Source organism: Chaetura pelagica, unplaced genomic scaffold (genome assembly GCF_000747805.2).
Source record: "Chaetura pelagica isolate M959 unplaced genomic scaffold, ChaPel_1.0 scaffold109, whole genome shotgun sequence".
Taxonomy (NCBI): domain Eukaryota; kingdom Metazoa; phylum Chordata; class Aves; order Apodiformes; family Apodidae; genus Chaetura; species Chaetura pelagica.
Window position 1 is genome coordinate 4,498,665 of NW_009970725.1, and position 25,620 is coordinate 4,524,284.

General features: G+C 36.4%; 1 protein-coding gene across 1 annotated transcript in view; it reads right to left on the reverse strand.

The window, feature by feature from the left end:
- The window catches only part of ASXL3 (additional sex combs like transcriptional regulator 3), a 102,441-nt gene extending 89,242 nt beyond the window's left edge, over positions 1 to 13,199 (reverse strand). Inside the window, exons 1-2 of the mRNA XM_010006824.1 lie at positions 13,122 to 13,199; positions 6,133 to 6,135 (exon numbers count right to left, since the gene is read on the reverse strand). Of these exons, the coding sequence (XP_010005126.1) occupies positions 6,133 to 6,135; positions 13,122 to 13,177 (59 nt within the window). The 5' untranslated portion in view covers positions 13,178 to 13,199. The remainder of the gene's footprint in view (positions 1 to 6,132; positions 6,136 to 13,121) is intronic.
- Positions 13,200 to 25,620: the final 12,421 nt, after the last annotated feature.

A 25,620-nucleotide genomic window follows, 5' to 3' on the forward strand; every position in this document is an offset into this window, starting at 1 on the left:
AAGCAAATTATTGTTTTCTGGTAATATTTTTTCCAACAAAAACACTTTTGTAAGCCAAATAATACTTTCACACTTTATAATACATGTAACTACTACAGTTTTACTAATACATGTGAATTGTGTCCTTAAAATACTTCTGTTAAGAGCTCTTATCTTTAACGAAAGCCTGCAAATAAATACAGAACGAGCAATCACAGTATATCTTGTACCTTTAAAAATATAACAACATATGATCTATTGTATTGGGTCAAATTAAAATATTTGCGTGGATGTGAAATGTTTAAGTCATTCTTGTTGCACATAAGGGAGTTTAACTTGGCAAAACAGCACAGCAAGATGTTCTTTCCTTTCCTCAAAGGACTGAGCAGATACTTTTATTTTTGTGTTTTAACTTACTCCAGCTGTTGCAATTCATACTATTAGTAGATTTCCTTATTCTTTTTTTTTACTTACATAGCTCACTAAGTCTGGAACCAAGAGACTTAAGTTTCTTTTTAACTAATAACAAAATGTCGGTCTAATTTCAAAATGTCACAGATAATGTTTTAAAGTTGTAAAAGATTAAACATTGATTACTTTGTAAAAACAAATCACTGATAATTAAAACAGATTTTTAGACTGGCTGTTCTTGATGGGCACATAATTCCATCTGAAAGCAAGCTTGATTCTGCTGATCCAGCTGTTCAATTCATACTATTAGTAGATTTCCTTATTCTTTTTTTTTACTTACATAGCTCACTAAGTCTGGAACCAAGAGACTTAAGTTTCTTTTTAACTAATAACAAAATGTCGGTCTAATTTCAAAATGTCACAGATAATGTTTTAAAGTTGTAAAAGATTAAACATTGATTACTTTGTAAAAACAAATCACTGATAATTAAAACAGATTTTTAGACTGGCTGTTCTTGATGGGCACATAATTCCATCTGAAAGCAAGCTTGATTCTGCTGAAGTCATTAATAAAGTCTCTTTGAATGTAAGGGTCGAGACACACATTACATAATGTGGCATCAGAAATATAATTCAGTCTTAACTAGAAATTGTTTTCTTTTAGTCATCCTGATCACTGTGTCTAAATATTTTTGTTAAATAATTAATTTGTAAGCATAATATGAAAAGAATTGACAGTACTAACAAAGACATGAATACCTGGACCATAAACCTGGGCACAGATAATCTTGTTTCACTACTATTTTACTGAATTAATGATATTCCGATGCAATTGTTTATAATAATATCCTTAAGGTACTACTACGAACAGAGAAAGGCTAACGGTTGTGTTAGGTTTAGTGGTGTTAGTTTTGGATAAACGGGACAGGCAGTTTAGACAATACAGAGTTTGAAATTGCCCAATTTTCACTGGCCAAGAGAAGATTCCCTGACTGAAAGCAAGGCTCAGTTAGCTTGTTTTTTTTCTTTACTAAGTACTACCTTCCAGCAGAAGAGCTACTAGATCCCATTTTCCTTATATCGTATTTCCTTTTATCATTAGAAATAAAATCAAAAGAAATTTTGCCTCTTTTAGCTACTGAGAGCAAACAGCAAAACAGTTCTTAGGAATCTTTTGAGCTCTTTCCCATAGTCTCTGCTACTGGAATAACTGAGCGAAAGATGTATTTGAGTATAATTTTGTGATTTACCACTTTATGTCCATATAAGTGCATGTATATGTGTACAAAGGTGAATTTGTGTCTGTAGATGTATTTACACATTCAAGCACATAAACATGGTTTCATAAGTTCAATATTTAAGTTATTTTCTTTATACTTTATTTGACATATAGATTTTGGTTCTCAGCTCTCTATTGATACTGTAAATATTTCCCAGACACACTATTACTGGTTCTAGCATAGAGCTATCATAAAACAGCCTCACTGACAAATTTAGGGTTTATTTGAATTACAAACACAAGACAGGAGCTTTCTATACCACTGAAAGAGAAATCAGATCCTGCATAAGCTTATTTTTCCTTCACATGATAGTATGTTAGCAAGCAAAGGATGTTTATAGACACTTTTAAAAATTGTGTTTTGAAATGAAGGAATCAAATATAACTTAATTTCACAGTAATTAAGATGACTTAACTATAAGTATCAATATATGAAGTGGAATTGCTAACAGCTAGCCTTAGATAGGAAAGAAATTCACATATGTAACAAATTTTCTGAAGTATTATGGTTGGATCTTTTTCACAGTCCTTGGACAGCGACATTCTGAGTCTTTTTGTGGTCTTGATTCTATAAAAACCTACATGAAATATGCCAGTGCATGACTATAAGAGAACTAGCAAATTTTTCAGCTCATGCAATACGAAGAGAAAAAGAGAAAAAAAAATATTTCTATATTTTCCCCTTCAGTTATGAAATGGTTTAGTTTTAAGTAGACTGAAACACATACCCATATCTTCACAGACACATAAAGACATCCACAGCAAACTGTTCCAGAAAATAAGTTATCACTAGAAAATTATGCTTTCATAGAAAGCCTGACAATGTTTCCTCTTTTGACACTCAAGTAAAACACATTAAATTCAGTCTGCCAGAAATGGCTACACTTCCACTCTGTGAAAAATACGCTAAAGATGAAAATAAGAACTTGACAATTTACTGAATATGAAGAAGAAAATTTGTAATGAATTGCCTGCATTGTAGTGTTCCTTTTAGGCTTTTTTTTTTTTTTTTTTTTTTTTTTCCCCAGTTGCTATGAAATACTAGAAATAGCATAAAAAAAGAATATTCCATTTTATGGGATGTTGCACATGTCACTCAAGACAGAGGGCTTAGAAATAAAGACAAAAGTCAGCTGTGGGATATATGAAATTCAAAACAGTAATAAATAATAGGTTTAAATACTATCTTTCCAATACAAGAAATAAATACAAAGAACAAAACAGAAATGCCAAAAAAAATCCAACCCAAACAAATAAACCCCAACTGGCAACTAGCAAGTTGAAACCTAGAATAATTCACCTTAGACCTATAAGAAAAAGCAGTTTGGTAGGTTATTCAGATGTTGCAACAAAAGCTCAAAAATCCATTAAGCCAGGCATGTCTTCAAGTCCTGGGCCAGATTTCAATTCTCATTGCAGGTTTTAAGTCATCAACAGATTAAACACTTTTACACAGAATATTTTACCAGAGTGTTCACTCAAAAGGTGACTGCTTCTAGCTAAAGCCTCCATATCATTCTGTGTTTGAAAGTCTGATATAATGGCTGCTCCTGACAAGCTTATGTATTGAATCATATTTGCCCAAACACTTTTTAAAGGAAATACAGTAGATTATTCTTGCTCTTCTAAGCACAAGAGAGCTGAATAAGGTTGCTGGTTAATCAGCAGCAGTTCTCACATTTTGCCCCTAACAAGCATACACTGATTCTAAGCTCTCCTGCAGATCTTATTTCTGAGTTTTATTTTTAAATATTAGTTTATTACCTATGTGTTTTAGTGTTAGTGTAACAGATCTCCACTTCAGAACAATGATGGAAAGAGAACACATTGCGTTAAATCTCAGTTTCCCAAAGGTATTTTTGACAGTTGTAGCTCTGGACAACAATGGACAACTGCTATTGGAAAAGCTCTACTATGTCTTTCCTCCTCTTAAAAAGACGCTGGTAAAGCAGGCTGATAAAGGTAGTAAAATGGAACAGCATGTATCTACCTACCTTCCACATAGTCATGGTTCTGCTTATAGAACTGCAGGCAGACTTTGGATTTAAAAAAAAATGAAAACACTGTGGAAAGTTTAATCTCTTCATTTAAAAAAAAGAAATCAGGCTTAAAGCACTACACTAGCAGTAAATTTACTATACACAAACACGTTCAAAACCAAACTGAAACAAAAAAAAATGCCAACCACCAAAAAACCCAAACAACCCATCACAAACAAACCAAAAAACTTGCACTGTTGGGAGGATGGATTAAAGATCTCCTGAATATTTCCTAACCTGTGTGAGTATCTGATTGTTTTGAATGTGTTTAGATCTCTTGGATATCCCCCTATTTAATTTCTCTTTCTGAAAAGGAGAAACAGACTTTAATGTAACATTACTCTTTGAAATACAGAAACATTAAAGAAAAAAGATGTGTGGCATAATTATTTCAATATTGCTAAAAGAAAAGTTACATTTTCAAGGAGAAATACGGGAAGGCAGTTACCATACAGTAAATGCTCTAGGATAATACTATGCACATGGTAGCACCAATTTATAATGCAGGAGGTTTCTCTTTCCATAAGCTTGAACGACATTACCACTTTCCAGCTCCTTTCAATTAGTCATCTATACTGAGAAACGTAACATAGTAAAAAGAAAACGCAACTTAAATTATTACAGCAAACATCAAAATACATTGATAAAGGAATTGTTACACTGTGCAAAAAAAGCCAACACTTAACTTGAGAAATTCACAGAGTCACAAGTGATGTCCATCTACTTTAAAATAAGATGTCCTTTAATAGGAAGTGCTTTCACTACTGCACAAAATAACTAGCAAATCTTATAAGACCATCAGCATCTGCACTGCTCTCCATTATTTGTTACATTTAAATTGTAGGATGTCCGCCTGTATTAAAAAAGGAGTATCTTTTAATGGTGTTAACATATTATAAGGGTCTTTACTTCAGCAAATTGGGCTGTGATAAAGATGACTTGAGCATGCCTTCAAAGATAAAATATTTTTGCAGCATGGACCTTTAGAAGTTGAAACCTGTTTATCACATCACAAAATTCAACAACCATAATTTTTCCTTTTAAAGCTAAATAAATTAACTTTTAAAATGTACTTATTTCCCCTTAATTATTAAAACTTGAACATCTAATGAACATATGGGCCACTCTCCCTCATCAGTAAAGCATCAGACAAATAAAAAAGCTTTATACACGGCACTAGCATAATGTTTTTTGAGAAAATATAGGTTAGGCTTTACTACCTAAGTAACTACACAAGTAAAATTAGAATATTTTAATAGTACCAAGGAAACAAGTGTGTCATGAAGATTGGATTCCTGTTTTCCCAATCTCTGTAGAACACTTTGCAGAGCTGCTAATAGATTGAAAGCAAACAACTTTATGGCAGATCTTTTAAAAAATTATTTTAAAAATTACAAAATAAAAAAATCTAGCAGCACTACTTCCTATTACTTCTAGGAAAGGTGGAAAGGTGTTTAGAATATATATTTTAGCATGAAAACACAGAGAACTATTGCACCAAACAGAAAACTGAAGTACTGTACACTATAGGAGCAAAAAAAGTATATGGAAAAGCAACAGCAACAAAATAACCTTTAAAAAGGTTACATTTAAAAAAATATAATAAACTGTTCTGAAATCTCTGTTCACCTGAACTTACATGAACAAGTTTCAAAATTATGAGAAATGAAGGGCAAAGGAAAAAAGGAAAAGCCACACAAACTTTTCTGAGCTGTTGTAAATTATCTGTGGAAGGTCCCAGATAAAATGATGGAACTGTAGGGGATTTTTTCCTCATAATTGGTCCTGGGACCAAACTAAAGAAGGAAAGTTGCTTGGTTGTGAGCCAGAATGTGAAACAAATACTGAAATCCGGAATGTCCACATTCTGTTACTTAAAAAACACCAGGCACATAGAATGGTCAAATGAATGGAGTTTCACATGTGGGAAGGAAAAAAGGAAGACAGCAGACTGGCATAACTGGAGACCACGGGATTGCTGATCCAATTTGAGAAAGAAGATCCATGTAGCAGAAACTCTTGGGTGAATTACTGCCATCACAACTGCCTATCAAATTAGGTGGTTTGATGTTACACTGGGAAGAAAAGCATTTTGAAGACGTGTCTGAAGTGAACTTATGCAGAAAGAGAAGTTGTACTGAAAGTTTGTTTCTTTCACTGCTCTACAGTCAAAAGCATAAAAATAAACTTAATAATACCAGGCAAAAGAATAAAAATAGCTTGCTCTCTCTCTTCCAGTCAAGGTTTCCTTTCAGCCCATTGCAGGGAATAACTACCTTCAAGACAAAACAATATACTCCTCACTCCTTCAGCTGAAGAAGCTCCTACATTCTTTCAGATGTATGCAATCACAGAAGACTCTTAACTGACTCTTCAACTTGAACTGTGTTCTTCTGGTAATAACCAAAGCCATAAGAGAAAAACTTTCTTTCAGTGAAATTCTTAAGAGATTTTGTTTATTGGAGGCACTTGATTTTTTATTAATTTTTTTTACAGAGAAAGGAAGTAAATTTTTGTCTACATGCATACACAATCAAACAGGAAACCTGAAAGTGATAAACAAGAGAAGACAGTTGCCAGCTTATTTAGCCTATTTACAGAAACAGCAGCATTGAGAATAGGTTTTATTTTTAAGCCAATAGCTCTAAGGATGAAGTATGCAAGGGCTTACAGAGACACTGTCGAAAAGATCAAAGGATTCAGAAGTGACAGTAATATTTTCAGGAGCACTGTCTCACTTCAGAGCTAAAGACAGGCCTTGCATGGATCATGTGTTTTATTCCATTGACGACTCTGCTCAGCAGTTCAAAGTGGGTTTAATTCTAGCTAACCCACTAGTTTAATATTTCTGCACAAAGACTGTGAATCTGTAAGTGTCTTGAGATTTATTAGGTTCATACTTTGCTGCTTTCCTAAGCTCAGAGACTTCATATGTTATTATATCATTCATGATAGGTATTATCAACACTGTGGAGTGCAGAAAAAACACCACTACTGCCAGTGGCAAGCATCTCTTCTTAAGTCTTCTGAAACACTGTCACAACAATAAATCAATAGATAACTTAATCTTGTGTAACAAAAGACAAAACATGCAGAGAATAAAAGAAGGAGCAGCTAGAACTGACGCCATGATTATTCTCATAGCTGAAATTCAGATCAACAAAGAAACATCAAGAGAAAGAAGTTTAAGATTCCTACTAGAAAATTAAAATCAGAATGAGACGAACCTGAACAGAGTAATTAAAAGTTCCTTGACAATACAGAGGTCAGTTACTTTAGCTGAACAGCAAAAATACCACTGAATTATCCATTCCAGTGTTCACAGTCCTGAGTCTAAGGGAGAAGGAAAATAAACAGCTAGCATAAGCTGTGGGCTAAAGCTGCACTTCAAAAAATTAAACATTGCTTGTCCCATTTTGAAAGTTTATTGGCTTTTAACTTGTACTTAAAATCTTTGGCTTTAGTCTTATCCAGACAACTCAATTTCCCAGCCTCATCAAGCAGAGGAGAAAGGGAACTACAAAAAGCAAAGACATAATCTAGGGTTATTAGCATTAAACATTTATCAGAATTTGGCTGGATATTCTCCCCTAGGACTCAAATAACATGCATGACCCAAGTACTGCAAACTGATCCAAAGAATTAATATAAAAATATATACCAAGGGACACATTAGTTTACTCTCCTAGTTCAAGGCAGGATCAACAAAAATCTATGTAATTCCTGGTAGACATGTATCTAATTTGTTTTAAGAGAGATCTAGAGTTTCCTCTCATCTCCCTCACAGCTCATGACAGAAACCAACTGTACCTGTTAGAAAAAAAAATCCTTGTACTATCTAATTTGAATTTTTTTTATTTATTTTTTTTTTTAACTCAGGTCTTCTTTTCCTTAATCCAAACACCTTTTTTCATTCCAACTTATCTTATTTTTTTCTCCCTGATAATTTTAAGCAGTCTTCAATCAGCCCTATTCTTCATGAAGATGCATGCCCCAAACAGTAAGGAATAGACAGGTTATTTCTGGTCGTCATGCAGGCAATTTCTGGGTAATGGCAATAGAGAACAAATCCAAGGATGGCATTTCAGTCAGAATTTAATATAGTAAGATATCAGGAGAATTAGAGAAAGAAGCTTTTTTTCTGTGATAATCAGCAAAAAATTTTGAAACAGATGACCTATTTAAATATCCTCATTATGACCATGCAGGCAGCTCTTCAGAAAAGACATGGGGACAGAAAAACATCGGGGTAGTTCCTGGAACTGTGTTGGGAACAAAAATCCTTGAATAGAAGATGTAAAGAGAAGTTAGAAAGGATGGCAGTACTAGGTTTAACTTTAAACAGTGGAAAGAAGCCGCTGAAAGTCTTGATAATTCATGAAGGGATGATTCTTCATTTTTAGGAAAATACAGGAGAATGCAAAAAGAAGAAAATGGGCTTCTGGAAATTAAACTTGCATGCACAAAGACTGTAAGCACATCAACAGATAGGCAACTGGTTTGCTCTTCCATGAAGGAGTGGCACTGAGCACTTATACCAGATGCACAGGAACACCTTTTCTTTATTGACACCTAATTAGAAAGGTGTCTATGATTAGACAGCTACTAAAAATAAAACAAGGAACAAACACAGAAAAACTGATTAGATTATAATTAAATAAATTAGATGTTGTTAGATCAGTTGAATCTGTTGAAATCGCATAAGGTATTTGTAGCTGACTGGACTACTCTCAGAATCACCAACAGTAATTTTTGAGAATTTGTAGAGGATAGGAGTGATTCCAAAATACTGGAAAACATCTAGTGAGTATCTTTAAAAAAAATGAAAAAAGGCAGGGTCAAGGAAGCAGAGATACAGTAACTGAAGTTGAGTTGAGTAATACACAGACCTGTGAAGAAAAAGTTACTTCAAATCTCTGAAAATACTCTTTATGACATAATAGTAGACCCTGTAGTTAGAGAAGCAGCAGTAGGTATCATATAGCCTGATTTAATGAGTCTTCAGACCTTGCCTCTCATGGGGCTTTCATAAGCAGAGAAATATAATGCTGCAAAAGGAAACAAATTCTAATAAGCAGATGACAATAAACTTGGAAAGGCTGCATCCATGCTTAAAGATAAGACTATATGTTAAAGCAATCTTAATACAGAAACCATCTGCAGAAGACATGAATACAATTCAGTAAGGGTAATTCCAGACTTTAACAGGAATAAGTAATAGCAGAAATACAAGATGGAGAACAAATAGCGAGGCAGCAGCACAGAAGGAAAGAAGCACTGAAAACAGAGTGGATCATGCTCTGACAAGCAGTCTGTGTCTCACTAGCATAATCAGCAAAATCTCATGCTAGGATGTATAACCAGCAGGTTGCAAGTCTAGAAAATGACAATGGGATAGGGGACTGTTTTCAAAAGAATGGGACAGTGGACACTAGGAAGGAAAATCCAGAGAGCACTGTACACTGAGGTGAGCTGCTGTCTATGTTCTTTGTAAAGAGATTTCAGTGTCCAGAACTGTTGACCTGACACTGTTCACTACCAGCACAGGCACAAATGTAAAAAAACTACTTCTCCCTCCTCCCCCACCTCCCCTGATTTTGTACATCTCAAAATAGTTTGCCTTAAAATTTTTCACTTCTTCGGAGTAGCAGAACTGCCTACCTGCTGACCATTTTAACAACCAACCATCACAACAGGAAAGATACTTAAAAAAACAAAACTGAGCTGTACATCTCCAAGATAAAGGAAACATGTCTCATAGGACATGTCAGCAAGTTTTTATTTTAATTTCTAATACAGATTTGCTCTGTAGCATCAAAACTTTCCTCCTACTGTATTTAATTATTTGAGTAATAAAAAGTGCAACTTTGTATCTTTATTGCAAACAAAAGAAGCAGAATAATCTTACAGTGTCCTTTTAAATATTACACCTAATGACAATGAGATTACTGAAAATCATGTTATTCATTCAGATTTACTACCACAGCAAAAAGCTTTAGATTGATTAATACTGCAATATATTTGAAGAATTACTAAGCCAATTAATCTCATTCATCTATAAATGGAACAGTAGAGAGGAAAATTTTTTAAGAACTTACTTTAGGATTGCCAAGGTTCTACCGACAATGATAATCGATATAAAGGAATAAGTGAAGTATATTAAAGTAGTAACATATTGCTGGAGCAAGTTCAGACTTGAAGAAAACACAAATCAATACAGAATAAAATATGCTAGTGCCATTCTACTGCTTATAACCAGATGACTGCACTTCATAAATCTACATCCCTTGCTCATCTTAGCTGGCTGTACCACAGAGAACAGGAAAGATCATCTCTAGTAACAGCATAGGTACCACACTGGTGTATAGTCCTGAAATGAGTCTCAAAACAGCCACCCTGACAAACTGGACACCATGCTCTGTATTTGCATGGGTTGGGCATCATTCGATAAGCCATCTGGACACTCTTCACAAGTGAAGTCCCCCGCGTTTAGTAGTCACCTTGATAAACGGGGCACTGTCCTTATTCGATAAGGAACAGTGGCTGGTGAGAGGAGCCCTGCATAGGCAGAATGCCCTCTTGCAAAAGACCATGCACGAAAATAAGGGTCATTGCTCAGTCAGCCCTGTTGGGGGCAGAACAAATGAACACCAGGACTTCCATTTCCCACCAACTCATCTCCAGAACATTCTTGAACCCAGCACTGAGTCTGCACAAAGCAGGCCGAGTCTCATCCGGGAGAGGTTTGGCCAGGTAGCATAAAAGAGGCAGACTTGAAACACTTGGTGCACACACCCACCATCCAAGGACCACAATGTTATGCTAAGATTGTTGCTAGATCCGAGGGTGGTGACATATTTTCTATCTCCTTTTTCTTCATCTCTCTTTCTGTTTCTAACTCTATTCTTGGCACATAAGGGTAACATAGTTTACAATTTTGCTAAGTTTTGCTGCTTGTGACCTGCTGTTTTGAGAATAATATTATGTGTTTCTTGACAAGCTTTATAATCCTACTCAACTTTAAGTAAAGCTGTGTTTTGTATTACCTCCTGGGTAATGGTCGTTACCCTTACAGTACTGCACAGAGAATTATAGAGGTTAACCTCACTGAATGGGTTGTTAAAAGAAATTAACTAAGACAAGGTTAACCTTGCCCCAGGGGCTGTTCAAAAAGGTTAACTCGACCTGTACCAAACAGGTGGGATGAATCTGAACCTTACTCTAGCGTGACTTGAGTGTGACAGAACAACTGGCAGAAAGATACTGAAAGAAACTGCAGAGCTGAATGAAGTAAATGGCAGACTGTAAACTCAAAATTAAGTGAAAACAAAACATGACTTACACATGAGCCTAAATCAACAAATATGTATATGAAGTAAAATACCTTATTGGCTCCTATTAACAGATAGACACTGAAATAAGTTTCCAGGTTTGTGCCTAATCAATACCAATATGCAGCAGAAACACAGCTTTTACATGAAATTAGATGTTATATGAATATCCAAATACTTGAAAATAACAAACCTAGAACCAACATTCTTTGTTTTTACAATTGCGGAATTTGGAATTTCTGTGCCAATCAGTTTAGGATGACTTAGCCTATAACATGGTACAGTATTTCAAGTAAGGAGTAAAGAACATTGAATTTTATCCTTCTCAGTTATCTAGATACTCATGATCACGTGGTATCCTGCAATCTACTACACATACACATACCTGTGCATACCATGCCATGGAGAAAAATCAGAACGAGACCTCATCACCCTCTACAACTACCTGAAAGGACATTGTAAAGAGGTAGGCGCTGGTCTCTTCTCACAAGGAAATGGAGATAGAACAAGATGAAATGGCCTCAAGCTGCACCAGAGGATGTTTAGATTAGACATTAGGAACTTTTTCACTGAAAGGGTTGTCAGACATTGGAACATGCTGCCCATGGGGGTGGTTGAGTCACCATCACTCTATGTGTTTAAATGTCATCTAGATGTGGCACTTGCGAATATGGTTAACTGCTGGACTTGGTAGAGCAGGGTTAATGGTTGGACTCAATTATGTAATTGCAGGTCTTTTCCAATCTAAGTGATTCTATGAATCTACGAATTTCCTTCCTGTTCCCCTGCAAGTCTGTTTCTCAGTAATTGAAGAGATGAAAGAAATCTAGCTTTGAACCTCTTTAAAAGAAGATTTCTCCTATTCATTCTGCAGCAACTAAAAGTGGTTTTTATATTTAAATCTTAAACACTGCTTTCACTACCTTCCATAGGCTTTACACATAAAATGTTACTCACACACTTTTCAGGGAAACAAGATTTTTTTAAATTACAAAGAGATGCTATTATGAGACATATGAGCCTTTCCCATATAGTTGTCTCACATCACAAGATGTTAGAAGAAGAAAGCAATCTATCGACTACGTGAGAAACAGTATCTTAATAAAAATAGATTTTCAAAGTTAGATTCTCCTGCTTTTTTTTTTGTTCTTCTATGCAAATCCTTGCAGCATAACACACATTTGGACACTGACTTTCAAAAGTTTTCATCCCCTTGTTTCCTCAGCATAATTGTCAAATATACTTAAAACAAGTTATTCACAGGAACTAAAGCATTTTATATCTTTAAAAGGTAGCAAATTCAACATAATCTTGCATAACATCTCTTTTGGACTTTTACCAGAATACAGCTATTATGAGGCTACCAACAAAGCAGAGCACAGTGATGCAATGCAAATGATCATGCAGTGTTCTTTTTCTTACGAATAATAGTGAATTTGGTAAAAATGTCCCATGAATACTTCTAGTTCACCAGAATAAGCTCAGGAATAACACATAATGTGTTACTGATCCTCATCATGGGCTTGTCCTAGATTTTAAGTTCCATATAAAAGAATATAATTGAAATACAAGCAGATGTCTCCCTTTGCTTTGAAACAGCAAAAAGTATCAAACCAATCCATTAGAATACAAATTTTTTACTTTTTTAACTGTTGCAGAAGTGGAAGCTGCATCTTGTAGGAGACCCCACCAACCAACCAGTCTTCCTTAACTCCTTTTACTTCCTTCCCAGGTTTCCATCTCCCAGTCACTAGGAGACCTACTAGGTATTCAGCCACCTCTGAGGAACAAGGCGCATACTCATCTGAACCAGCACCATTATAAACAACTCAGTATCCTACCTCTGCAGCCACACAGACTAGCTCAGTGTTCAAAAACCGCTCTCCTTCCATTCCAAATTCTTTATCAGCACAACCCCTGCTACCACAGGTAACAGCAGCATGTCACACTGAAGATTTAAGTGCCATGCCACAAATCCAAGTGAGAGAAGGCCTGTGTTTAGTTCCATCTCAAGCTTTCTCCATGCACATGGTGGCAGAGGCAACACAATCATCAAGCTTCACAAAACATGTAAAAACTGACCTTGTTTCTTTTAACCCTTCCTTCTGAATGACTTCCAGTATTTGTTTTGCAGTCATTGGTGAGTTGGGGTATTTTTCCAATGCCTGAAAAGAAATAATAAATGTGTAAGTGACAAGATACAGCAGCCCTGTAAATCCGAAAGGTTACATGATTATTCAGTTTTTATGTAATCATTTGTCATAGGCAGGGAACAGTAGTGTTGAGACTGGAGTCCTCTTTCAGTTGGAAGGCCAGATACAATAAAAAAAACTGCAGCAAGGATAAAATTTACTTGCTGCTTTTGTGCATCATCTGCTACATCTACCTAGGAAAAATTCTTACCAGGTTCCAAATAAAAGAGTTGAAATATGCAACCAATGTTATGATACAGCAACATAATTCCTTTCAGGCAGGAGGGAATAAAACCCCAAAACAAAACGAGAGACAGCTAGTCTTCTTTTTAAAAAATTTTATTACTTTAAACCAATTTGAGGTAATTTCATTACTCTACACTTAGGTTTTGTCATGACCGCAGGAACAAAATTGGCTAAAACCTTCAATTTGCAGAGTAGGAGTAACTGTGAGAAACTACATAGATAAGTTTCAATTGTAAAATGCATTTTGTTTCTAAAAACAATGAAGAATGAAATAGTCACAACAGTCATAGCACATAAGATGCCACATGACAAGAGTGCACTATATTTTTCCAGTTCAGCTCATTTTTCTACTCCTTTGCCTTTTCCAATTGAGCCCAACATAACCCACTCCTCTTTTCAGATACAACCACCTTGTACATTTCTGATTTTCCACTTCTTTTTTGTCCCCATCAGTTTTAAGCTATTAAACAAACAGACACTCTTTTGCTCACGTAAAGTGCCAGACTGACAGCCCTGGAAAATGAAACCTTTCAATCAGCAGTAAAAGGTGAAGCACATGCCACAGCAATCAAGCTTCCCAGAGTATCTTGCCAACATATCGTCTAGAACTGGCATTTCTGCCCCAGGTAAATAAGAAAACAGTTTGTTCTCCAAATTCATCTGATCCTGAGCTTCTCTTAGTAGTTACCAAATGATGGCAACTGTGAAAGTAGCTATTACTAGGTGGATGCCTGCCCACTAGGAAGTACAGACATCACCACATTGCATCATGCAAGTCATCAAACTGTGAAGGGTGCTAGCCAAGGCTGTAATTCAAGTAGCTCAAGTAGCCTCTCTACTCACTACAACTTGAGCAGCTCGGCTCTCTCCTGTCATTTTACAGCTCTAATCTACTACTGCCTGTTCTCTCCTTTTGTAGCCAAAACAGAGTTTACCAAATCCTTCAGTTCTTTGTTACAGATAAGCTTTGTATCCTTTATCTTTCAGTTCCACAAAGGAAAATGCAGAAGTGAGGGCTGTGCTAGAAAGGTCTGGGAGCTGAACTGAGCTTATCTCATGTACATCAATAGGCAAGATTCAAAAGGGACCCATCAGGAAAGGAAAACCAAAATGTGACTTGAAAGGAGAAAGAAGAGTGAGTAGGAAAGAGTACAGCAATGAGTAAGGACAGAAGGAACTGCACAGGACTAGGAAAAGGGCCACTGAACAGCCAGGGAAGCTAAATGATACAATATATTTGTGACAGAACCACAATGACACATTGGAAAAATGACAGATTAAAATAAATAAAATGAATACAAGATGAATGGTCTGAAGAGATAAAAAAACTGAAACTTCAACAAAGTTGAAGGCCAAAGACAAAGGATAAGGTAAAATCAGAATATACCAAAATAAAGGGGAAAGAAGAGACTTGAACTGGGAACATTCCAGAGGGCAAACCATTAAGGACAGAAAAGGAAACTACGCTGTACTGGACATGGCTATGAAGATAACTGTGTGCACTTGAAAGTGGGGTTACTCACTGTGGAGGATTCCCTGTTTCTCTTCCTGAGTACAGGCCCCTCAGCACACCTGGGCAGCTCCTCCCTGCAATTGAGAAAATTTGGGTAGCCCTGTCCCCTTCTCTATGATATCACATCCTCCTCTATAATAAAGTCAGTAAAAGTGCCAAGTATTACCACATGAGTTTGACAGTAATGGGAAGAAAACAATAAAGCTATGCAAACATCAGAATTCACCCTGTTCTGGACAATGAGAGAAGGGAGAGGAGTTTGTGCTGAGGAAGCTGCACTGAACTGGTTGGGGAAACAATGGCCAGACATATGGATAGGGAAGATCATCTTCACCAAACAACAACAAAATCAAAAAGCAGGATGCATAACACTACTACAGAAAGTTTAATCAAACCCACAAGGCAGATTTCAAATACCACAGTATGAAGTGAACATATTCAGGGTATAATGACAAACTGAAATGCAGAGAATGTTAGACAGGCTGAAAGTACTGGAGCAAACAATTGCCCATTGTATGGACTTGTTTTATGCTGGACATGTAGCTTGGGCTGCAGTTCATATACTCCATGAATTTAATTCTGTTCATCTAGCGCTTTAAAGCCTGTTACTTAAAGAACTGTTCGTACTCTAAATGAAAAGCATTAATTCTCCAATTCAAACACTGCTTAAGTTTAAAATCCAGTTATCGTGTATCTGATTAAGTTTCCTTTATCAAAACAAAGATTAATTTAGCAGAGAACCTGAGTAAGGATGTTTTTTTCTGCCCCTTCCACCAACGCTATCATCTGTTCCCCCCTCCCAATTTTAATCTAAACATTTATCAAAGTAAGAAAATAAGTACTTGCAAAAAAATTTAATTATAATCTCATTTTCCTCCCCCAGGTATGGAAAACAGCATCAGAGTATTATTTAAAAGTCTGTGAGATAATGAATACACTGAACTGATAACTGCACTTGGGTCTTTTGCCAGGGTATCTGACCAATAAGACTACTAAAAGCCCACAATACCTTCTGCATTTCTAAGGCCTTTAAAAATAATATTAGAAATTCAAAATTAATTACTGACTGTGCCTTAGGCAAATAAAAAAATTAAAATGCAGTAGCAGAGTTAAGTCATAGACTTTGTGGTCCGAGAAAGTAACGCAGAACAGGGGAGGAAGCCTTCATCTGTTTTAAATATCTTTCTCCTTCCTCCCACTCCATCCACCAACACTAGTGTCGTGTAAGGGCAGTGACTAATAATGCTGAAATCAGAACACGCCAAAGTACTGTCAGGAAGAGTACGATTCTTTTGATGTATTTTGTTAAGGACAGTGGCAAAAGAATGGTTTGCACTGACTGCAACCTTTATATCACAGAGGATCAAATATGCTCTATTTATTCCTGCCATTCAACCATAGCCTTAAAAAGGGACAGCTGCTAAATAACTGGGACAAATAATTTTATACCCATCAGGACAATCTGGAAGAGAACAGAAGTATTCATTGCAGTGAACATATTCTTGGTGTTCATTCAAACCCTGCTAAATGCCTCAAAGACAAGACAACTCAGATCCTACCCAGTACAATGGAAATTAAACCTTCTAGCAAATAGTTGCAGCCTGACAAAATGTGATGTTTGTATCACCTACATGTATCAGCCCACAACTTCAGAGACATCCAGTAATTACACAGATGCCACCAACACATACATTCTCAGTTTCACTGGAAAACTCATGTCAGTTCTATGGGACAAGAAGAATTCCAAATTTCTTTTCTCCTTATGGCATCTATCAGCTTCCACATACTGACAACTGCTCAAAAAAAATCAGTTGCCACAGCGGTGAAAGAACGTTAACAAGAAAACTCTATAGACTCTCAGCTTTGAATAAAAGACAAATCCCAAATGCTCAGCTTACATACAAAATCAGAAGAGCACCTCTATATAATTGATGGAACAATTGTTACTTGTTAATTGTTCCAAGCTTAATTTATATTCACAGCTGCTTGTGAATACCTGAATCAGATCTGCTCAATAGTTTACATTTCAGCCACTAGAGGGAACACAAGCAGAGGGACAGCGCGAAGAAAGGCGAACTAAAAAGTCAGCTTTCTTGCCAACCTTAAACATTCCTGCAGAAAGTGGGAGGTTTTGCCGAAGAAGCCAATACTCCTGCAGCTATCAGTTATTACACTGATAGAAGAAGATTCTTCTAAACAAGAAGCAAGTGTAGTCGGACACTGTGCTGTGGTCCAAAAGCAGCAGGCAGTGCAGTCTAGGGGGGTTGTCGATGCTGACTGTGCAACCACAGTACAATTGGTTGGAACCGGCTGGAGCCTCTTCCATTTCTGGAAGCTGCCTGCAGGGATCTGAAGGTGAGGTAGCTGGCAAATATCAGGATCACATTATCATATCTGTTTGGCCAAACTATAGACTGTGCCACTACTCATAAACTGAAGCAATTCTCTTTAGAACATTATTTAAATAACTCCAGAGGAGAAAGAGGAATAGTACAATTATTGTCAGCTAAATACTCAACAGCTAAAATACAAGACAGGCTGAACTGCACGATAAACAGTCTTTACTGCCCAAGGACAGCATGGTGAATAAAATAACAGAAAAATAACTTTCCTTCTCCTAAGCAGAAAATATATGATATTTTCTAGCCACCCATTACTAAATTAATGAACTGAAAGATGGAAGCCAAAACAGGGTACAAGAACAGCATCCTGGAAAAGATCCAGCATTGTCTTTTCCAGCTGCTTGTGTGAGGTTAACAGGACTGAATTCTATTGTGGGAAATACCCCACTCAAATCCCTTGTATTCATTTTTGATTAACAGCTTTAGTCATTGGGGAATTATCAGTAGCCTGGTAAAAGTTCAAAGCCCTTTGTGTGTAGAAAGATGAGTAAATGGTTAGGGGAGGAGGGCAGGGTAGGCTACAGAATGGGAGAAGAAAAGAAAGGGATAGAGATGGATGAAGAGGAGGCAACCGCAAGAAGATCAAGAGGAGGGAAGGTACATGATATATGAAAAAGAAGAAAGAGGGATGGAAATAAGAAGGGAAGATGCACTGCAATCTATTTTAACAAAGAGATATTCATGGACCGCTTAGTGATGGTGATTAGGAGAAAGGTAGAGTAGTTTCCAAGTACTAAAATATTAAAAGAACCTGAAACAGGAGTGGTAATTCTCCTGGTAGGACTTTTGTCTTTGAGCAGTTGCAGTTACAGTAAGGAAGTTATAAAATCTGAGTGGAGGAATGTGTATTTCATAAGATAGATATGTGTTTCAAGGTACACTCCATACTATGAATTTGTCGCTGTAAGCATCACTACAGATAAAGAAAAGTCAAGGAAGGAAAAGTAACATAAAAAGAAAGCAACACATAAAAATAGAAATAAAAATACCTAATGTAGAAACACCTAAACTTGCTGAAATATGTTGTTTTAACATCAGTTATGCACATGCTTAACTTAACAACTTAAGTGTTGGTTCACGCTTTTTTTACACCCAAGAAACATTGTTCCCAACCCTCTTTCAGCCAAAACCTCTTTAAAGTTCCTTTGGCATGAACTACAGGGAACAACTGGGAGACTGTTACTTGCAAGAGAATTTCTACTACAGAACTTGTTTGCAAGTTGGTCTAAACTACCTAGATTTGCTAAGCTGCCAGATAGATAAGGTGTTATCTTCTCTCAAAATACTGAATGAAAAGAAAGAAAGAACAAGGAAGAAGCTAAATTATTTGAGTTTACATTCCATTGCTTTGACTGGCTGGTTTGAGGCTTGTTTTGAGATTTCTGGGCCCTTTTATTGTCCTTTTTTTTTTTTTTTTTTTTAACTTTATCTGTAATGTCATATTTTAAACTGATAGAAAGGCAGCATCAGTCCTTTAGAAATTCTAGATAAATTGTACACTTGACATTTTGAATTCAAAAGAAATTGGATTACAAATCAGTTAAAATTAAACATACATTTTTGTTATTCCTTTAAAAGGCACAAGCTCTATCAGCAACAACATCTTGCCATTGCTATTAGCCTCACACATCACACTAGAAAATGCAGGGTAAAGCTTTCAACCCTAAACAACTGACTTATAATAACTTATTGATCAGGTCTGTCATACTGAAACAAAGAAACCTTCGTATTTCTTTCTTCACTAATGCAATCAGCCTGTCTGAGCAACAATGAACTTTCACTTAAAGGCTCTGTCAGCACAGATCCATAAACACCTCGGTGACTGTAAAAGGATGAACCCAGTGATCACAGAGAATCCTATCAAATTTCTGTAAGACCAGGATCAAAGACACACACACCCTAGTGAGCAGGATGTCAGACTTGCTACTCCGGTATATGTTCCATTATTAGCAGCAGGATTACTAGCAATGACTTCAGTTCAAGCAATGAAGCATCCAGATTCTCAGAATGACTGCTCAATTCTCACAGTGCAGTCCAGCCTCCAGACTTCTGCTTAGCCATACAAGATGCACTTCCTCTTGCTCCCTATCACAGTATCCCACTGCCTCTCATTCTGCCCTGATACCCTCACCTTGTGAGGTGCTACAATTATTGCCAGCTTCCGTATCTCTCACCCTTCTGCATCCTTACTAAAATACCTTTCTTCCCTTGTCCCTACCGCAGTACACTCTCACAATACATTCCTATGTCCTCCTGAAACATGAGCACACCCACGCAGATGCAGTTCACTGCCATAGGTTCCATATGGGTACGAAAGTGCTACCTAGGTTGTCAGTACTGAACAGCTAGCTAGCAGCACGTTATAGCTTCTAGGTGCCAACAAGACAAATAGTATTGTGAACCTCCTGTGGCTTGTAGACTATATTATCTGCCTATTCAGTTTAGAATAAAAGTTCTTAATTCAGTATTAGTGCACCTAGCTGAAAAACATGAGTCCAAGCTGTTTGCAACTATGAATCATTATTTTACAGAGGAGACGAGAAGCAAAACACAGCTCTGACACCACACATCTCTGCCACCCAAAACCATTACTGAAATCTGCACTCATTCGGTGATCATACACACCATGATCCTGGAATGCCTCTAATTCCAGTAGGGATAAAAATTCCCCCTTTGACACCCACTTCTGTACAAAAGGCAGAGGGGCCCTGCCTAGGTGACTAGAACTAATGGAGTGGAATGGATATGAGTGCCCTGTCAGCTGCCTCTACATTACTGCTAACAGAGGAAAGAACTACCACCAGCATCAATACATTCATCACATTCATCTCCACTGAGGGAATAAGAAAAAAAAATACTGAGAAGCCCCAAATCCCAAACATATTCACTTCCATATATGTTGTTTTCTCCACTGAAAGTTGGTACAGATATTTTTTTTCTGAGACACTGAAAGGTTTGCTGTATAGCTCGTTTCAACATAGTAAAATTAAAAAACAATCTGAAGAGTAAAACTTCATAGAAAAATCAACAGTGAGAATGTGTTTGTTTTAAAAGCCTTCATCACTTAATTTCCTCAGGCAAATGTAATATGTAAGGTTACTTTTAATGTGAGAACTAAAATTCCCACTGGCTACTCTCTGAATATACCATATTTAACAGAAGATGACAGCTATGCCGGTTCTCTTGTCGTTGCTTTACTATCAGAGCTTATCTTGTTAGACAGTGTCCTAAGGATACAGATCTAAAACTTGGAAAAGGCAAAAAAGAAAATGACAAAAAAGGAAAAAGGTAAAATAAAAAAAAAAGGGGGGGAATAACATATTTTTAACTGTGCACTCTACCTAAATATTCTTAGATATTAGTTACAGCCATTTTAAGTATTTCATCCAGGTAAAACTGATGCACTAAAAGGGTAAGACAAGCTTCATACTAATAATGCCACTGACTCCACAGTACCATGAATGTACTTGACCAACCAAAAAGCACTTCTACCCATGTTACTAAAATATGGTTAATGACAGCAGACATAAAAAGAAAACTGTAAAATTATACTTCCATTTTAATTCTGTCAGATAGATGGCACAAAACTACTTCATTAAATTTACAGCACATTTTGATGTTGAAGTAAAAAGCCAGTGTAAGTCACATTTATACTCTTAACCTCACAAGGGAAGTCCATAAACTGCACAACTCAGTTGTTTGCCCTGTTCCTCACTCACGAGAGTACACACAGCATCACTCACTTCAAATTAATAAGCAAGCAGACAGGCAGAAAATTACAAAGAACCTTTCCTAGTAATTTTATCCCATAAAAACCAGAATGTGTCTAACGCATGGAAAACCTGGAAAGAAATTCCTGAGAGGTGTACAGCGAATGATAAAGCTGGAAAAATTAAAGCCCACCTTGAGTCCACCTGTTTAAGTACTGGAGGCAAAATGGAAAAGATAAATCTCCACAAAATGAAAAACTATGAAAGCTTTGTGTTTGGGGGGTGCTTTTCCTTGTTTCTTTTAAATAGTAGAGTTATTCTTTCTTGTCAGAATAGATGACACAAAAGAGTAGTCTTAAGAGTCCTTGGGTATTATACAGTATTTTCTTCCAAAGCTTACGCAATTACTTCACATCAGTTTTCATTAGTCTGAATCATGACATCATTATGTACACAATAGAGTTCACTAGCACAATTCAGATCTACCGCTCTGACAGCAGATATGATAAGCCATGTTTTTGAACTAAATAAATACAATCTTATCATAGAATGTGTAAAGAGAGAATTCCTTTGTTAGCTGTCAGTGGGATTTTGCTATCTCTGTTAAATATATAATGGTTAGTGTCATAACAAAGATCAGCCATCATGTTATGGCATTTATCTTCACAAGTGAAGAGAGGAAAGGCTACTGTGATTTATTCCATCTCTCCTCATGAGACAATTAATGTCATAAGAGATTAGTCTTCAGTACTGACCTGTACACAGAGCAAAAATACAGGGCTGGAGTGGGATGCTAGGCAGTTTTAATTGCCACAAATTTGGAAGCCCACATATCTTACAGATGGTACAGTTGACAATTACTCATCTAAGATTTTCAAAAATAGGAGAATATTTTGCAGTACACTAACTCGTACCCATTTTATGTCATTTATTTGTTCAGTCCTTCTTATCAGTCTTTCCACATAGTCCTTTCCCTATCCACCCACAGTAGGTATGTTAAATACATCTCTTACTGAAGAACTGAAGTCCATACTGGTGTTCTTTACTGATATTTGGTAGCATCTGTTTAAAGGTTTGAAACATTTAACAACTATTGCTAAGAAATATTTGTCACAGTACAGGCAGGTTAAAAAGAATACATAATGGCTCTGTAACTATGTGTCTGTTTATATATAATTGGATAAATAAGACTTCAGATAGAAGGAACAGCTTTTCTCAAGTTTTGAGAAAACTTAGACGCTCACTTCTTCCTAGGGGCCTCATAAAATAATCTGACCATCCTAAATTTAAGTTAATAATCTTTCAAAGGCCTTTCACTTCAGAGAAATGCACACATAATATTTTGTTTACATGCTCCCCACTCATTCTTGTGAAAGAAAATACTTCAGATTATACTGCAGGGGGAAAAAAACAAACAAAACATGACAAGCAAAAGTTATATTAAAGAGGAAAAAATTATTTTCCAAAAAAAATGGAATATGAATTGTCTGTGTTTTCTCCTTTTTTGAATACTGCTAAATCATTCTAAGCTAGGTAAACTTTAATATTTGATATAAAAGCCTTTTCTGTTAAGAACAGCAAATGTTTACCATTGGTATCTATCAAATAGAACACATTATTAAAAAGCTCTCACCACAAAGTGTTATCTTTACATAGGCTTCTCAAGTATTGACTTAAACAATTTTATCAGGCTGTTAATCACATTCACATATAATGTTATCAGCAACTGAGAACAGTCCTGACAGTGAGACCAGCAAGGTAACAGGGCAACATTATGGCAGGGAAGAATTATCATGAAAGCCAAGGACATTTCTTATTGGTGGTAAGTGGACAGGAGAGAAAAATCAATGGGTCCTCATCACTGCAACTGCCTACCAGCCGGATGCTGATTTCCCTTAGAGAGTTAAGTCAACAGAAGAAATCACTTGGCATAAGTAAACAAATTCAATAGGACCTCCAGTCTACAAAGAAGAAAGCTGAACTGCGACTTCAAAACTGGAGTTTGTAAGGAGACAAGATGCTGATTGTTAAACCAATAGTTTGCAACAAGATCTCCAATCAAAATACAGAACGTGTCTTCCCCCATGGAGGAAAAACCTGAAAATGTTCAGGATAATCACAGAATCAAAGAATGGTTTGGGTTGGAAGGGACCTTAAAGATCATCTAGTTCCAACCTCCTGCAATGGGCAGGAACACCTCCCCCTAGACCAGGTTGCTCAAAGCCCACCAAACCTGGCCTTGAAAACTTCCAGTGATGAGGCATCCACAACCTCTCTGGGAAACTTCTTCCAGTGTCTCACCACCTTCATACTAAAAAATTTCTTCCTGATGTCTAGCCTAAATCTAGCCACTTCCAATTTACTAACCTGCATTATTCCAAGCTACAAGGCTGGCTGACATCTCTCAAGTCAAGATGGACAAGCATTGACCAGGTTACAGTGAGAAATGGCCATCAGCCATACACATCATGCAACTGCCATCACAGAATACCAGAATCTCCACAATTGGTCAACAGAGAGAAATCACAGAAGATTTTATAAAGGAACAGAAATACCAAGACTTCTTACAAAACCTGGCCTCCTGTTCAAGACAAGCTTCTATTTTTAAGGGTCCTTAACATCACAGCGTATATCCTAAGATGCCTCAGTATACGCTGAATAGATACAACTGTTACCTGTCAGGATGGTACTGTAACCCAAGAAAAGCAAACTAAAACCAAATAAAAGATGCCAGGTCTACAGTATATTCAGTCATGGTTTTTGTTCTCTTTCTATGAGCACCAACATACATACACACGAGGATTTGAGTTTTCCCAAAGTCACATCTCAGCAAAGGTAGCAATAAAATTGTCAACTCCTAGGAAATGCTACTGGCAAATAGATTAAACATCTGTGGGGTCTAGGCACATCATTTTAGAGTTAATGTTTTAGAAGTTGATAATATTACATATTTTAGCTACATCTTCCATTTCCAAAAAATAGCTGGCAATAAGTGAACAAAAAAAAGAAAACTGCTCTATAGAAAAGTTATACTGCCTCAGCTTGGGCTTCTAGTGACTACTGATGTCATACTGTACCACTGAAACAATGACAATTAGTATGAGATTAGCCCTACAGTTCAAATACAGGAATGCAATCTTCCTTTAACTATGCCAGATGACCTCATCCAAAGACATAAAATTATACTTAGGAGATTTAGATGCTATGTCCTCTGAAGTTACAAAAAAAAAACCAAAACAACCAAGATGTCCAGAATAAGAACTAGAGAACTACTACGGTCACATACTCAAGCATCACGTCAGACAGATTTTTGGATATGAGAGATTCTAGGAGATTGATTTTTTTCTTGCTGCTTTAGAGATAACCTGGGGTAGATAATTTGAAACCAATTCAGAAAATTCCATCAGAGATCTTACTACCAAATAGATGAAATAATATTTCAGAAGACAAACTGGTCAGTTATTTCACAGGAATTACTTAGAATTCCAACAACACTCCTTTGGCAGAGACACAGGTAATGGACTTTGTTCTAAAAATAAAAAGCATGCAATATAATCAAAACACCGTATTTAATTTCCAAGCCAAAGGTCTTTTACAGAAAAGAGAAGATAGATTTTTTTTCGTCTTGGTGTTTCATTGTGATCCTTACACTCTCAAAGTTTGAGAGGAATCCAGACTTTAAAATGAAGGTCTGGAGACTTTAGCTGGATATCTAAATAAGTGAAACACTAGCTAAATAAATAAATAACCAAATAAAATGCAATTTTGTCTTGAATCCAGAAGGGGTTTTTTTTCCTCATTTCTTCCATTGTCAATCATAGATTTTCTTTCCTTTCCCTTCAGTATATTTGCTATTCTACTTCTCACTGCTAAAAGAATTTCTCCAGCTCTTCTTCACTGCTTCTCAATATTTTTCTCCCCAGGATTACATCATTATCACCCAGACATACACTCTTTTTACCATGTGAGATGCCAATAGACATAAACTCAGTTTCATTTTCTTCTAGTAACTGCAGAAAATGTATGCAAGTACTAAAAGTAGTAAGCTTCATAACTATTATCATGCATGCATATAGCACTGAAAACCTCATTTTTTTCAGAACATTCATCCTCAGAATGCTTTCCCCAGACCCCTTCCCTCCTCCTCTGTGCCCATATTTTTCTATAAAATTAACACAAAAAATTAGCAACACTCCAACCAACACATGAAGCTTCTTCCTATAACAGCTTCAAGAATGCTGGTAACAGCAAGCAGATGCAGTGATTTAAAAATTTTTAAAAACCTCTCATTCTCTTTGCAGCTTTTTCAGAAGCCTTTCCCAACAACCATGCATATATAACAACCTCAATTATCTAGGCAGCCACTTTTGCAGATCTGGTTTGGAATAAAGACAAGAGAATTACTCTATTTAACATTACTTGAAACATTCTCCTACAACTCAGACACTAGTATTTGAATCATAGAATCATAGAATGAGTTAGTGCATGAAAATCACAGCATCACAAAATCCTAGGGGT